At 48.3% G+C, this 16393-nt stretch overlaps 1 protein-coding gene across 1 annotated transcript in view; it reads right to left on the bottom strand.

The window, feature by feature from the left end:
• The window catches only part of LOC121281522, a 68995-nt gene that overhangs the window by 21352 nt on the left and 31250 nt on the right, over nucleotides 1-16393 (bottom strand). The window contains exons 11-16 of the mRNA XM_041194469.1: nucleotides 12462-12649; nucleotides 11711-11901; nucleotides 10872-10959; nucleotides 8977-9123; nucleotides 5511-5701; nucleotides 2376-2563 (exon numbers count right to left, since the gene is read on the bottom strand). Coding sequence (XP_041050403.1) covers nucleotides 2376-2563; nucleotides 5511-5701; nucleotides 8977-9123; nucleotides 10872-10959; nucleotides 11711-11901; nucleotides 12462-12649 — 993 coding nt within the window. The remainder of the gene's footprint in view (nucleotides 1-2375; nucleotides 2564-5510; nucleotides 5702-8976; nucleotides 9124-10871; nucleotides 10960-11710; nucleotides 11902-12461; nucleotides 12650-16393) is intronic.

Raw genomic sequence — 16393 nt, 5'->3', positions numbered from 1 at the left:
AAAACCAGTTAAAAGAAGCCTGAGTCTTTGTGGTCATTGCAGGATTGGAGAACGTACCATCTTCACTCACCCACCCGGCACCCCCCAACACCACTCACTCACCCACCCGGCCCCCCCCTCCCAACACCACTCACTCACCCCCCCCGCCCCCCCCAACACCACTCACTCACTCACCCACCCGGCCCCCCTCCGCAACACCACTCACTCACTCACCCACCCACCCGCACCCCCCCCCCCACCCCCAACACCACTCACTCACTCACCCACCTGGCCCCCCCAACACCACTCACTCACTCACCCACCTGGCACTCCTCCAACACCACTCACTCACTCACCCACCCACCCGGCACCCCTCAACACCACTCACTCACCCACCCGGCCCCCCCCAACACCACTCACTCACTCACCCACCCACCCGGCACCCCTCAACACCACTCACTCCCCCACCCGGCCCCCCCCACCCCACACCACTCACTCCCCCACCCGGCCCCCCCCCCCCAACACCACTCACTCACCCACCCACCCGGCCCCCCCCAACACCACTCACTCACCCACCTGGCCCCCCCCACCCCCAACACCATCACTCACCCACCCAGCCTCCTCCCCCGCAACGCACCACTCACTCACTCACCCGGCCCCCACCCCAACACCACTCACTCACCCACCCATCACCCCCCCTCCAAAACACCACTCACTCACCCAGCCAGCCCCCCCAACACCACTCACCCACCCAGCACCCCCAACACCACTCACCCACCCAGCCCCCCCCAACACCACTCACCCACCCAGCCCCCCCCAACACCACTCACTCACCCAGCCCCGCCAACACCACTCACCCAGCACCCCCCAACACTACTCACCCACCCAGCCCCCCCCAACACCACTCACTCACCCAGCACCCCCCAACACCACTCACCCACCCAGCTCCCCCCAACACCACTCACCCACCCAGCCCCCCCCCAACACCACTCACCCACCCAGCACCCCCCCAACACCACTCACCCACCCAGCACCCCCCAACACCACTCACCCACCCAGCACCCCCCAACACCACTCACCCCAGCCCCTCCATCACCACTCACCCACCCAGCACCCCCCAACACCACTCACTCACCCAGCACCGCCCCCCCAACACCACTCACTCACCCAGCACCCCCCCAACACTACTCACCCAGCACCGCCCCCCCCAACACCACTCACTCACCCGGCCCCCCCCAACACCACTCACTCACCCACCCAGCCCCCCCAACACTACTCACCCAGCACCGCCCCCCCAACACCACTCACCCAGCCAACCCCCCCAACACCACTCACTCACCCAGCGCCCCCCAACACTACTCACTCACCCAGCCCCCCCCAACACCACTCACTCACCCAGCCCCCCCCAAAACCACTCACCCACCCAGCCCCCCCAACACCACTCACCCCAGCCCCTCTTCATGCACAAAAAAAATCTACATAGTTGGAAATTGATCCTTTTATTGGAAGATTTAATCAAATAGAACTTTGTGAATTATCCTCATTTTGGGAATTTAAACACCAAAAGCAATTAAATGGGGCTTTTGTGAAAAGAACACTGTGTCCTTTGGGTGTTACACTCTCTGACAACACTGGAGGCCCCCATGGTTACCCTCCGTGCAAGGCAGAGAACATCTCTACACCATGGCGTGACACAAATAGGAGACAAACCAATCCACAACAAATCCAGACCGAGTTCTCTGCACTCCTCCAATTCTGGCCTCTCAAGAATCCCTGATTTTAATCACTCCCCCATTGGTGCCACCAGCTGCCTGGGTCATAAGCTCTGGAATTCCCTCCCTAAACTTCACCGCCTGTCTGCTTCTCCTCCCTCCATTACAATCCGCCTCAAAACCTACCTCTTTCCTAATATCTCCTTATTGAAACATAGAAAGATTTATGGCACAGAAAGAGGCCATGGCCCACTGTGCTTGTGCTGGAATGTAGCTCAAAATGTGTTTGATACTGCTCCTGCGAAGTGCTTTGGGACGTTATACAATGTCAAAGTTGCTATATGAATATAAGTTGTTATTGTAGAATATGGCTATATCCAGATCTAAATAAAATGAAGCTAAACTCTCACAATTGGTTATCACCTCAAATCAAGGGGCTTGATGCTGATTACCTTTTGAGCTCTAACTGGTTCCTGGGTGCCTTGATGTCTGGAAAGAGAAAAGTCGAGGCTGAAAGATCATACACAGCTCTCACGCACCTCCTAGAGGCCAGCTGCAAAGCTGCAGCAGCAGAGGTTGGGGAGATGCTGAGATGCCCTCGTGTGTCGTGTATGGCACAGAAGAAAAGAATGAATGCAAGAGAATAAGCTAAAAAGGAGCTCAGATATTTCTGCTGAATCGTACCAGTCTCTGTTAAAGGATCACTGGTGCCGGGGCCTTTTTCTCGGTCCTGTGGACTCCAGGGTGCAACAGCCTCTGCCTCAATCCTGCGGATGGCCAGCTCCTCTGCATCTAAGCGGTGCTTCCACTCCAGTAAGTCCTCAGCTTGTCGCCGCCGTTTGATCAGCTGCTTCTCTTTCTTAGTCAAGAACCTGGTAAATGTAAAAAGAGGAATCCCAGTCCTAGCCCCACAATCATATAGGAATTAACAGAGGTACAATGTAATCAGCAAGCACCAACGACACCATCTGGGATGGCGTTTGGGTAGGCTGGTGCCAATTAGGTGCCATCGTACCTTTCTTCACTTGCCCCCCCCCCACACCACTACCCCATGCCCACCCTCCACCCACCCCCACCACCACCCCACGCCCACCCTCCCCCTCCCCACTTCCCCAGCTCACTTGCCCCCCCCGACACCACCACCCCATCCACTTCCCCAGCTCAAGGGGACAAGTTGCTCACAGGCCTCAGCCAAAATCACTCTGCCCTTAGCATCCAGCAGATGTGGCTTCAGCATTCTCCTACTCAGACAGATGCTCACTTTCCACCAACGTCACGTGCCACTCTTATTACCAATGACAGCTTAAAATACCAGTCTGCAGTCAGGTTAAAAATCCCAAAATAAGCAAATGCCCCCTTCAGCCCTCACTTGAAAAATAATAGTAAATTCGAAATGTTGTAAAGACATTTACCATAAATTTAAAGGATTAAAACATAGATTAGGAATGGGAGGAGGCCATTCACCTCCTCAACAGGAGCTGTTCAGCACCATTCTATTAGAATGTGATCTGCACCTCAACTCCATTCACCCGCCTTTTGCTCCATCATCCCTTGCAGCCCTGACCCAATGAAGCCTTTTTTTTAATTCATTCAAGGGATATGGGCTTCACTGGCTGCACCAGGATTTATTGCCCTCCCTAATTGCCCTCGAGAAGGTGGTGAGCCGCCTTCTTGAACTGCTGCAGTCCATGTGGTGTAGGTACACCCAGCACCAATAGAGAGAGAGTTCCAGGATTCTGACCCAGAGACAGTGAAGGAACGGTGATATATTTCCAAGTCAGGATGCTGAGTGACTTGGAGGGCAACTTCCAGGTGGTGGTGTTCCCATGTGTCTGCTGCCCTTGTCCTTCTAAGTGGTAGAGGTCACAGGTTTGGAAGGTGTTGTCAAAGGAGCCTCGGTGAGTTCTTGCAGTGCATCCTGTAAATGGTATACGCTGCTGCCACTGTGCATTGGTGGTGGAGGGAGTGAATGTCTTTGGATGGGGTGCCAATCAAGTGGGCTGCTTTGTCCTGGGTGGTGTTGAGCTTCTTGAGTGTTATTGGAGCTGCACTCATCCAGGCAAGTGGGGAGTATTCCATCACACTCCTGACTCTTGCCTTGCAGATGAAGAACAGGCTTTGAGGAGTCAGGAGGTGAGTTATTCGTCGCATGATTCCTAGCCTCTGACCTGCTAGCTATATTTATATAGCTAGTCCAGTTCAGTTTCTGGTCAATGGTAACCCCAGCATGTTGATAGTGGGGGATTCAGCGATGGTAATGCTATTGAATGTCAAAGGACAATGGTTAGATTCTCCCTTGTTGGAGATGGTCATTGCCTGGCACTCATGTGTCACAACGAAACTTGCCACTTGTCAGCCCAAGCCTGAATGGTCCAGGTCTTGCTGAATTTAGACACGGACTGCTTCAATGTATAAGGAGTCTCAAATGGTGCTGAATGTTGTCCAATCAGCAGCGAATATCTCAATTTCTGACCTTATGATGGAGACAAAGTCATTGCAGAGCAGCTGAAGGTCGTTGGACCTAGGACACTATCCTGAGGAACTCCTGCAGTGATGCCCTGGAACTGAGATGATTGACCTCCAACAATCACAACCATCCTCCTTTGTGCTCGGTATGACTCCAATCAGTAGAGACTTTTCCCCCTGAATTCCATTAACTTGAATTTTGCAAGGGTTTCTTGATGCCACACTCGGTCAAATGTGGCTTTGATGTCAAGGGCAATCACAGTCACTTTACCTCGGAAGTTCAGCTCTTTTGTTCACGTTTGAACCGAGGCTGTAATGAGGTGTTGAGAAGTGGTTCTTGATTTTACTCCAGAATGGCCTAGTGCTAACTGACACCTTTTACAGTCGTCCTCAATTTGCCAAGCCCTCAGCTTTTGCATCAACCAGTTTCAATGTCATGCTCCCTAGTACCCTGGGGCACCTCGTACTGTCAGGGCACCACACTTTAGAGAGGATATATTGGTCCTGGAAGGACCGCCTTCCAAGATCTGCCAGAATGATACCAGGGTGCCAAGAGTTAGTTCGTGAGAAGGGATTACATAGGCTTGTATTCCCTGGGATAGTGAAGGTTAAGGGTTATATGATTCAGGTTTTTTAGGATTTTGGAAGGAATTGACTGGATTGACAAAAGTGTGACCTGTTCTACTCGTGGAGGAGTTCCCGACAAGGAGGCAGAACCTTAAAATCAGAACCAGGCTATTCAGAAGGGAAATTAGTAGCCACGTTTTAATGGAAAGCTTAGTAGAAGTGTGGAACTCTCTCCTACAAAGAGCAGTAGATGCTAGCTCAATTAACAATTTTAAATCTGAGGGTGAGAGATTTTTGCCAGCTGGGGTATTAAGGGATTTAGAGCCAAGGCTGGTAGGTGGAGTTGAGATACAGATCAGAAAGAAAGAAAGACAAACTTAATAAATGCCTTTCACAACCTTGGAATATTCCAAAGACCTTACAGTCAATGTAGTACTTTTTGAAGGAGAACCAGTGAAAGGTCATTGACCTGAAACGTTAATTCTGTTTCTCTCTCCACAGGCACCGCCAAGCCTGCTGAGTTTTTCCAGTCTTTTGTTTTGATTTCAGATTTCCTGCATCGCAGTATTTTGCTTCTGAAGTACTTTTGAAGTGCTGTCATTTGCAAATTAAGCAAATACAGCCATGATCTCATTGAGTGGCGCAGAACAAGCTGGAGGGGCTGAATGGCCTCCTCCTGTCCCTATGTCACCGTGCAAGAGTCCGAATCAATTAGCTCCCAAATCATTCTCGTTTCAGGCTCCCTTGGGCAGGTCTAGGACCAGATCCACTGACCGAGTGGCTCACCTTTCATCCAGTCTGCTGTGCATCTTCTTCAGTTGCTTCATGGCGATGCTGTCTTCAATCCCAGAGGCTGATGGAGAAGAGCAGCTCTGCTCATCCTGGTCAGGAAGCTTGGAACTGAGGCCTGGACTTGCCCAGCACTCGGACTTATGGACAACCGCTGGATCAAGCAAAGTGTCCTTCATTCCCGAGTACTAAACATAGAGAGATAAAAAAACAAGGCAATTCGAAATGGTAACCGTGGTAACCAGCCACTAACTCAGGGGCTGCCACCCCAATGCTGCAGTGGGTGGATTCCCCAATTCCCAGAACAACTGACTGGTCCGAAATCCTGCTCACATTCCATAAATTCAAACATACAGCATCACACTTTTATTCAGAATTTCACACCTCTCATTTGGAAGAAATGTCTTCTACAATACACTCTGCTGCATTTTTCACACCCCACCTCCCACCCCTGCCTCCCGGGAAGGTGCCGATTCACGCTCGGCCACAGTTCCACAGCCCTTGGCCATCCTCCGGTAGCTCAACTGAGCAGCCAGGCTTCGGGCGTAAACCAGGGGTGGCAAGTATTCAACTGCAGGATCCATCACCTAATTCCGTGTTCAGCTGAGTTACTCGACTGCAATGTCCATCCTGGTCAGACCTAATCCTGTTGTTGGTCAATGTCTTAGTCAGCAAGGTGAGGGGGGCGGGGGAGGGGGCGTTGGTGGCATAGCTGTGAGGTATCACTGGAGTGGTTAGGATCAGGAATCTTAACTTTCTTGAGTCAGGGACATTGAGGTCACCTTGTAGCATCTTGAGCAGCAGCTAAGCTGCAAATAGGTGGCTCATTGCAGGATTCAAACCTGCCAGTTTCCTGAACTGGGGGAATCAATGCAGCAGCACTCGATGCATTTACCTTCAACACATTAGGAGGAGCCTTGTAAAGGTGCGTTTAAGATTCACATTATTCTCAAGTCGCAAAAACAATAACTTGTATTTCTAGAACTAGGGATCACTGTTTAAAAACAAGGGGTCGCCCATTTAAGAAAGAGATGAGGAGAATTTTTTTCCCCTCAGAGAATTAAGAGTCTTTGGATCTCTCTTCCTCAAAAGGGAGTGGAAGCAGAGACTTTAGATATTTTTAAAGCAGAGGTAAATAGATTCTTGATAAGCAAGGGAGTGAAAGGTTATCGGGGTGGGGGGTAGGTGGGAATGTGGAGTTGAGGTTACAATCAGATCAGCCATGATCTTACTGAATGGCAGAGGAGGTCTGAGGGGCTGAGTGGCCTACTCCTGCTCCTAATTCGTATGTTTGTATCACACCTTTAACAAAGTTAAACGTGATAAGAATCTTCACAGGAACATAGAAAGCATAGAAAAGTTACAGCACAGAAGGAGGCCATTCGGCCCATATTGTCCATGCCAGCCCAAGGACACCCAGGCGCCCTTTCTAATCCCACCTTCCTGCACCCGGCCCATAGCCCTGCAGCTTACAGCACTTTAGGTGCAGATCCAGGTGCTTTTTAAAAGAGTTTAGAGTTTCTGCCTCTACCACCAACTTGGGCAGCGAATTCCAGACCCCGCTACCCTCTGCATAAAAAAGTTCTTCCTCATGTCCCCCTGACGCCTTCTGCCACTTATCTTGAATCTATGTCCCCTGGTTCTAGAATTCTCCATCAAGGGAAACAATTTTATCCTGTCCACTCTATCTATTCCCCTCATAATTTTGTACAACTCAATCAAGTCACCTCTCAGCCTTCTTTGTTCTAAGGAAAATAACCCCAACCTATCCAATCTCTTCCCCGAGCTACACTTTTCTAACCCTGGCAACATTCTTGTAAATCTCCTCTATACTGAGCTAATTCATCCTTCCTGTAATGTGGTGACCAGAACTGCACACAATACTCCAGTTGTGGCCTCACCAGTGTTTTATACAATTCCAACATTTTATATTCTTTACCTCTGCCAATGAAGGAGAGCATTCCATATGCCTTCTTTACAACCTTGTCTACTTGAACTGCTGCCTTCAGGGACCTGCATACTTATATGCCAAGATCTCTCACTTCATCTACCCCTCTTAGTAGATTCCCATTTATTTTGTAATCCCTGTAACTGTTTGACCTCCCTAAATGTATGACCTCACACTTCTCTATGTTAAAATCCATCTGCCACTTTACCACCCGCTCCACCAACCCGTATGTATCATTTTGGAGATTATGGCTACCCTCTACATTATCTACTACATATTCAAACATAAATTAAAACTGAGCCGCTCAAGTTGATATTCGGGCAGGTGACCAAAAGCCTGGCCAAAGAGGTCAGTTTAAGCAAGGAAAGAAAGATGGAAAGGTTTAGAAAGGGAATTCCAGAGCTGAGGGCCTCAACAGCTGAAGGCACATCACCAAGGGTGGAGCAACTTTAAAAAAAAAATTAATTTACAGGATGTAGGCTTCGCTGGCTAGGCCAGCATTTATTGCCCATCCCTAATTGCCCTTCAGAAGGTGATGGTGAGCTGCCTGCTTGAACAAGTGCAGTCCATGTGGTGTAGGTACACCCACAGGGCTGTTAGGGAGGGAGTTCCAGGATTTTGACCCAGCAGCAGTGAAGGAACGGCAAGATATTTCCAAGTCAGGATGGTGAGTGATTTGGAGGGAACTTCCAGGTGTTGGTGTCTTTCTGGACGGTTTGGAAGGTACTACCTAAGGATGCTTGGTGAGATCCTGCAGTGCATCTTGTAGATGGTGCACACTGCTGCCACTGTGCATCACTGGTGGAGGGAGTGAATGCTTGTGGAAGGGGTGCCAATCAATTGGGATGCTTTATCCTGGATGGTGTCGACATTCTAGAGTGTCACTCATCCAGACAAGTGGAGAGTATTCCATCACAGTCACAAACGGTGCTGAACATTGTGCAATCATCAGTGAACATCCCCACTTCTGACCTTATGATGGAAAGGTCACTGATAGAGCAGGTGAAGATGGTTGGGCCTAGTACACTAACCTGAGGAACTCCTCCAGTGATATCCTGGAACTGAGGTGACTGACCTCCAACAACCACAACCAGCTTCCTTTGTGCTAGGTATGACTCCCACCAGTGGAGAGTTTCCCTCCCTGATTCCCTTTGACTCCAGTTTTGCCAGGGCTCCTTGATGCCACACTCGGTCAAATGCTGCCTTGGCGATTAAAATCGGAGATGTGCGTGAGTCGAGAATTGGTGGAACTCAGAGATCCTGCAGTGTTGTTTGGGTTGGAGGAGATTACAGAGACAGGGAAGGATTTGTAAACAAGGATGAACATTTTTAAATCGGGGTGATGTCAGACTGGAAGCTAATATATGTCAGTGAGCACAAGGTTGATGGGCGAATGGGATTTGGTGCAAGTTAGGATACAGGCGAGCAGAGCTTTGGGATGAGCTGAAGCTCATTGGAGCGTGGAAGTCTGATCAGGAGAATGTTGGATTTAGGAGGTAACTTTTGGCTTCTTACCCGAGGGTCCATTGCTGATCTGTCCAACTGGCACTGGAGGTGTGTGGTGGTCTGATGAATTCTGAAGATCTCTTGCTGCTGTCTCAGGAGGAGTTTCCTCTCCTGATGGGCTGCTTTGTAGACATTCTGGAGATGCCTGATCTCCGCCTGGATACAAGAATGGGAGAGTAAAGTCATTGCAGTTCAGCTCCTCATTCAGAGTGCAATGCATTCACTGGAACTCAGATAGGATTCTACACCACTCAATCTCTTTGATGCAAGGAAGAAAGTCTTGTATTTTTACAGCACCTTTCACCATCCTCAGGATGCTTCAAAGCTTTTCAGCCAATGAAGTGCTTTTGAAGGGTAGTCACTGTTGTAATATCAGAAATGCAAGAGTTAATCTGTGCACAGCAGGATCCCACAAACAGCGAGAGATAACGGCCAGCTAGCCTGTTTTAGTGAGGATGTGTTATTGGACAGAAGGCTGGGGAGAATGCCACAGCTCTTGTTCAAAATCGTGCCATGGGATCTTTTGCACTCATCTGAGGGGTTAGACCAGATGGGGTCTTAGCTTAACATCTCATCCACCAGTACAGCACTCCTTCAGTATAGCACTGGAGTGCCACCTAGATTTTCTGCTCAAGATTCTGCAGTGAGGCCACAAACCCACAACCATTTTGACTCAGAGGTGACGGTGTCACGGTCAATAACAAGGACAACTTCACCACTCATCAGTAGATAGCATGTTTATCACCAGCTTAGTTTAGCAGTGATTTGGAATTTTGTTAATCAACTGAAGGTCCAAATGGGGTGGTTGCAGTCACTATGGGACCTGATCGGAGGCTGGGAGTTTTATTATTACAACACATATCTAACATCAAGGAGTGAAACCTGCTCTACCTTTCTAGCAGGTAATGGTAATGGTCCTGCTGTTGCCATTGACACCTCCGGTAGATCCATTTTAGTTTCTTTACTTGTCCCATTTCCCATCTCCTTTTGCCTTGTGCCATCATCCATTTCGTCATTGAAGTACTCCTGTCCTCTGCCTATCACAGGCCTACCCTTCCCTGTTCTTTCCTTCCACTTCCCCACTCACGCCCGCAAGTTTTCCCTGCCTCTTTACCTGCTTAAAGCCTGTTACATCGTTAACTGTTACCTGTTCTGGTGAAAGGTCACTCACCTGAAACATTAACACTATTTCTCTCCCTCTCGCCCCCCCTGCAGCTGCTGCTGGACCTGCTGAGTATTTCCAGTGTTTTGTTTGCAGTTATACCTTTCCCTGGATGGTTTCTGGCCATGAACGCACATTGCTGGGTTACTTTGCTTAGTCATGCACACAGATCAACATTAGCAGCGTGGTCAGGACGCAGTGTTACCATGTTATTGCCGAGCTTTAGTGAGGTTTTCCTGTTACCATGCTTTCTAGTCTTACTGAACCTTGATGAGGCTTTGCTTCCCCATGACAGACCTGAGATAGTAGGTATCGTTTAACTTCACAACATTTATTAAAAGCTATTTATAATGCCTCAGGGTAGGCACAAGGTATTCAAGACACAGTCTATCCTGCGTCTAGCTCTCTTGGAACCTCTCAGTCATCTGACTACTGACATCAATGTGATGTTATTAATATCATCATGGTCTTACTAACATAACCATTCACCCATTACTCTATATCTCCCAAGATATGATCTACAACTGTTACATTGTCGTTACTCTACAGGCAGTAACATCACAGTCCCAGTAAATGTGGGATTTACTGTAAAATGTTCATGTTGAGCAACATCCGCAAAATCCTGCATCAATCGATGCTGTCAGCCCTGAACTGGACTGACCTCTGCTCTAGTGTGCAGTTGGAATTGAGGACAGGGGGTGAAGGCTCATGGAAAGATTTGCGACTTTCCGAAACTTCTCACCTTCTCCTGCTGTAGCTTCATCAGAATCTCCCGTTGCTTCTGGACTATGGCTGGCATTTTATCATCCTGTCCTTTGTCCCGGAGATGTCTAGGGAATCAAACAATTCAACAGAAGCATATTAAGCTCTCAACTTGTAAATTATAATCTGCACCTGTATAGGTAGGTGGGTAATTAGCCACAGTCCACGAGGGACAGTAGGCATTTCAGTGTTAGAGAGAGAGACAACTGGATATATAGCTTGAGGGGCGCCACTCCACATCAAGTGTGGAGCAAGGCAAGGAGGCAGGTCTCCATGAACTAACACAGCAGAATGGGGATTAAACCCACATTGTGCACTCCTACATCATTCTGCACCACTGTCTAGCCAACTGAGCCAACCGATCCCTCCTGCCTGAATACTGTTCTTTGTACTGCAGCTTATCTAATACAATGGATCCAAGCATGTCACACCATCCCAACTTGGAGCTATAACACTGTTCCCTTGGTGGAACTACCACCTCCCCCTACCCCTCCCCCCACTGATGATACCGCGGGCCCACCTATTTCCAAAGGACTGTAGAGATTCAAGGCGGTGGCTCACTGCTACCTTCTCAAGGGCAATTAGTGCAACAAATGCCGTTCATTTGGCGAGCCAGGGCCGACTGGATGAGTCAAATAGCCGCCTCCTGTGTTATAACAATTCTGTGATTCTCTGAAAGCAGGTGAACGGATTTTAAGATACAGGTCTGCCATGATCACAATGAATGGCAGAACAGGCTTGAGGGGTTGAATGGCCTGCTCCTGCTCCTGCAAGACACAAGATCAGAATGTACAAAAGTAATCAGTTTAAGAGGCTCACGTTTTCTGATGCTCCAGCCAGGCCAGCTCAGTCTTGGTTTTCTCCCTCAGTGCTTTCTCTCTCAGTCCAAAGAGAGCTGCCTGGTGTCTGGCTCGGAGTTCCTCCTCCTTCAGATACTGCTGAGCCATCTCAAAGGTAAAACGACTGAATGCATTTGGGCTACCAAAGATAGATGTTCCTGCTTCCTGCCTCTGGAAGTAAATACACCAATTAACTTGTTTCTGCTTTCAGACTGAGCTGATCTATATTCTGCTATTAACACCCACTCTAGACCTATGCTTTTTTCCTTTACTACAACCACTACCACTCCCTTTGCCTTTTGTTTCATGAAATCTTCGATATTTAATCTCTCTGACCTCTAATCCATCGCTGACCTTCCCTTTTGTTCCACCTGACCCTTCCCCCTTATTCAACAGCACTAAACCCCACCACATTTCTACCTCTCTTTAGCTCTGAAGAGTCACATTGAACCCAAAATGTTATCTTTATTTCTCTCTCCACAGATTCTGCCAGACCTGCTGAGTTTTTCCAGGACTTTGTTTTTTATTTCAGATTTCCAGCATCTGCAGTACGTTGCTTTTATTATCCTGATATACTTTCTTCCTCCAGAGGAGGGCGATATTACCTTTAAATGGATAACATCAACTCTAATTTATATTGCTCCTTTAAGGTAGTAATGTCCTATGGCACTTAAATTTGACAATTTTGACATGTCTGAACGAGGAGGAGATTTAGTTCTATTAGGAATTACCTTTCTAAAAGGATCATGTGTTGTGTTCTGTACAATGTTGTCCCCTGACTGCAACTTCATATTATTTTCCATCGTCTGTCTCCAATGGCTCTCAGAAGGCAATAGGGACCAAAAGGACTGTTCCACTAATATATCTGGCACCAGCGTTCCACCAACAAGTGAAGTGTGGGTGGTTCCCAAAACCGATTCTAAAGTTGGAAAGAATATTTTGAGTGAATCGAATAAAGACACAACTTCCTATCAGAATTTTTTACTCATCTGGATGTGCTTTGATCATATTTTTATTTATTTACTAATTTTTAAAAATCCTTTTTCTCCTCCCCCCCCCACCCCACCGCCCAGGGCCATCTGTCACTGGTTTCCACTTTCTGCATTCACAGAGTGTGCTGACCCTCGTTTTACTACCAACACATTCTGCTCTTACCTTTAGGTCACTATCAGCACCTTCTTTAGTCTTTACCACTATTGTGAACACTCCCTTTGTCTTGTGTCCATTGCCTCTTTGTCAATCTCTCCTTAGCTCCTGCCTATCCCTGATCTTCTACCTTGCTCCACCCCCTCTTAAACAGTACAAAATTCATCACATTTCTACTTCTCTTTAGCTCTTAAGCGTCATTGGGACTCAAAACATTAACTCCGTTTCTCTCTCCCACAGATGCTGCCAGATCTGCTGTTTTTCCAGCATTTTTTTTTCACTTCAGATTTCCAGTATCTGCAGTATTTTGCTTTGATCAGAATTAGTTTGCAGTAACAACTTGCGGAGTGGCAGACGCTTGGGGTGGAGACTCACCTGGGCAAACCATCAGCTGGGTGCCTCATTGAAAGGAGGAAACAGTTGCTAAAGATTATACTCATTGGTCATTACAAGTGATGGTGTGATATTTGTAGGTCATTCAAACCAAACTGAATCACTTAGCCCAGTATTTTTCAACTGGGTTTCTCTGGAGTCCAAGGGTTCCACCAGCATCCCTCAAGAGTTCTGTTCAATTTTCAGGTCATTTGAAATTTTATTAAATCTTGAATTTTTTTTTAAATTTTGGGCAAAATGAAATAATTAGGATATGCTAGCATTGTACAATCTATAATAATATCATGCAAATCCAACATTTCACATAATTTCACGATATACCATTGGGTTCCTTAACCAAAAAAAGGTTGAAATCCACTGACTTAGGCAAATCATGTTCTTTCATCTGAACCAATAAAATAAAATCTACATGTGATGTTACTAAAAAGCCATTGAATTTACTGGGTGTTGGCCATGAAGTACTATTTCACCTAGTCTAGAATAACAGACCCAGAGGACATGGTCTGCATTTACAAGGAAGTATGTAAATTCAAAATTAATATTATTTCAATGAGCGAATGGATCATCTACAGACCTGGCTCCCCAGGGAGATGGTAGGCGCACTTAGTGTTGATTCATTCAAATGCAAAGAAGTGAGATTTCCTTGAGAAATTACATTTTGGGATCCAGCATACATGAGTTAACCTGAGACAAGACATGTGATGAGCATAGGGCGGCTTAGGAGGAACCAGTGACTTTGGACCTCTGGTTCCCAGAGTTCTCCAACACAGAGGGGGTTTCCTCACTTCATGTCTGGGTCTGTTACATTGATAGAGATTGATCACCGTATTTATTCAACAACGTCATTATCATTGTAACATGCGACTACCAGAATGATGGAAGGTGAACTGGATGAATTGACTTCATCTTTCTCATCGAGCAATTGCTATGTAAGAGCATGGGGCTAAATGACCAATGATGACGCCCATTCCTGTTGCTGTAGGAGGTTTCCACTAGAGGGAGGAGGAGAGCCAAACAAAAGAGGAATAATGACCGTGAGAAGAAGCAAAATAGGATCTAAAACTGAGCGCAGGAATACAGCACGAATCAAGTTAGTCCAGCGACGACAAGGAACATCTTCCCTATGGATCAGAGGACAGACGGAACCAAGTGCTTCCAAAATGCAGAGACCGTGAGCTCTCAATAAGAATAAATATCTGTTTAGAAAAAGAATTGAAAGTTACAACGCAGAGATCAAGGCTCAGGTTTTGTCGACGAGGATGAAGTCCTGATGTTGGGATGTAAAGCGGGTGGCGTGGCTGCGCGCAGTAGTGAGAAAGCAATTTTGATGGGGTCGACCAATTAATGAGCAGCAGGGATGATGGAGGCAGCCAATTAAAGTAGAGAAGCAAAATACTGCGGATGCTGGAAATCTGGAATAAAAACAGAAAGTGCTGGAAAACCTCAGCAGGTCTGGCAGCCTCTGTAGATGTAAGTGAAGATATGAAGGACAAGTTACGCTCTGACTTTGATGAAGTCCCTCACTGCCATCCCAAAAGAAGAAACGATCATCCTTCACAGGTAGAGGTAGATGGTGGACAACCCTTCGTCAGAACATCAGGAGAAAGTCATCATCCCGAAAGGTTCACTCTCTTTTCTCCCCCACAGATGCTGACTAACCTGCTGGGTCTTTCCCGAGCACTGTCTGCTTTTAGGGCAATTAAGAAAGCTTGGGGGGGGCTGCCACTCTGCTGGGGCAATCAGAGGACCGGCAGCTCTCCAACCTCGGCGGCACCACAGAGGAAGGGGTCGTCGCTGAGGCGACGGGGGAAAAGGCGAGGGTGCTTCCCTTTTGACACCCCCCTCACTGGGGTGGCGGTCATTTTCCTTCACCAGGGCCAAGCAGGCAGGCCCCAGTGAGCGGAGAGGAAACCACCGCAGCAGCAGCGGCGTCACCGCAGCAGCAGCGGCGTCTGGGCCACGATGAGGGAGGAAGGGGGGGGTGGGGAAGGGGGGAGAGAGAAGGGAAGGGGAAAGGGGAAGGGGGGGGTGGGAAGGGGGGAGAGAGAAGGGAAGGGGAAAGGGGAAGGGGGGGTTGGGGAAGGGGGGAGAGAGAAGGGAAGGGGAAAGGGGAAGGGGGGGTGGGAAGGGGGGGGTGGGAAGGGGGGGGTGGGAAGGGAAGGGGAAAGGGGAAGGGGAAGGGGGGAGAGAGAAGGGAAGGGGGAGAAGGGGACAGCCTTTGTCACTGGCGGTTCCCTCCTTGAACCATTAGGGCCTGCAGCTTTGATCCCCCCCACCCCCACCTCATCCCTCCCTGGGAAACCACTGGGAGGCCCCCTCCATGCAGCTGGCAGCCTCTTCGAGTGGTGGGGCAGCAGCCTGGGAAAAACGCCCCTCAATTGGGCCTTTAAGTTATTCAGATTGCCCACCCGCTCCTCCTGGTAAGTGGGCAGTGGGCGGCTGCTGTTATTAGCGTTGGGAAAGTTCCTCATCGGTGAGATTGCATTGAGCAGCTATCCTGCTGCAGTTCCCCAGCGCTTTCCCGGCCCAGCCAGCTCCCAGGGGGCTGGTAAAGCCCCAAGTCTTTCACGGAGCACAACAAAGTGCCGTACTTCTTGGGCTTGACACTATCATGCGGAGCGGTGGAGTTACAAATATGCCTGACAAAACTTGATACTAAATGAGCTAAAAAGGGGAAAGGACTGTCATAAAGAATTATTAATAAACCCACCATTGAAGACTGAGCAGAAGTGGACAGATCAGATTTACAGCTTGGCCTCAGCAGTAAGAATGATTCCAGGATGGCTTTGAACACCTACCTGCTAAGCTTGGTTGCATCAGGGACATAGGGAACACAAGCAATGGGTCAATCAGCGGTTGTACTAGGAAACCACATTTGTCAAGTTCATGAATCAGGAGCATGCTCCCATGTTTTAAAAAAAATACTTTTAAATGGATAAGTAGAAATTAGTGTTGAGACACACAGCCCCCACTGCGACTCTGCCAGCCTAACCTTTCACCTGCTGATAGTGTCACCTCGAAAAACTCAGCAGGTCTGGCAGCATCGGCGGAGAAGAAAAGAGTTGACGTTTCGAGTCCTCATGACCCTTCGACAGAACTTTTCTTTTCTTCTCCGCCGATGCTG

This window comes from Carcharodon carcharias, chromosome 8 (assembly GCF_017639515.1).
Source record: "Carcharodon carcharias isolate sCarCar2 chromosome 8, sCarCar2.pri, whole genome shotgun sequence".
NCBI classification, from domain to species: Eukaryota; Metazoa; Chordata; class Chondrichthyes; order Lamniformes; family Lamnidae; genus Carcharodon; species Carcharodon carcharias.
The sequence above is the reverse complement of the archived record's forward strand: the minus strand, read 5'-3'. Positions and strand labels throughout refer to the sequence as shown.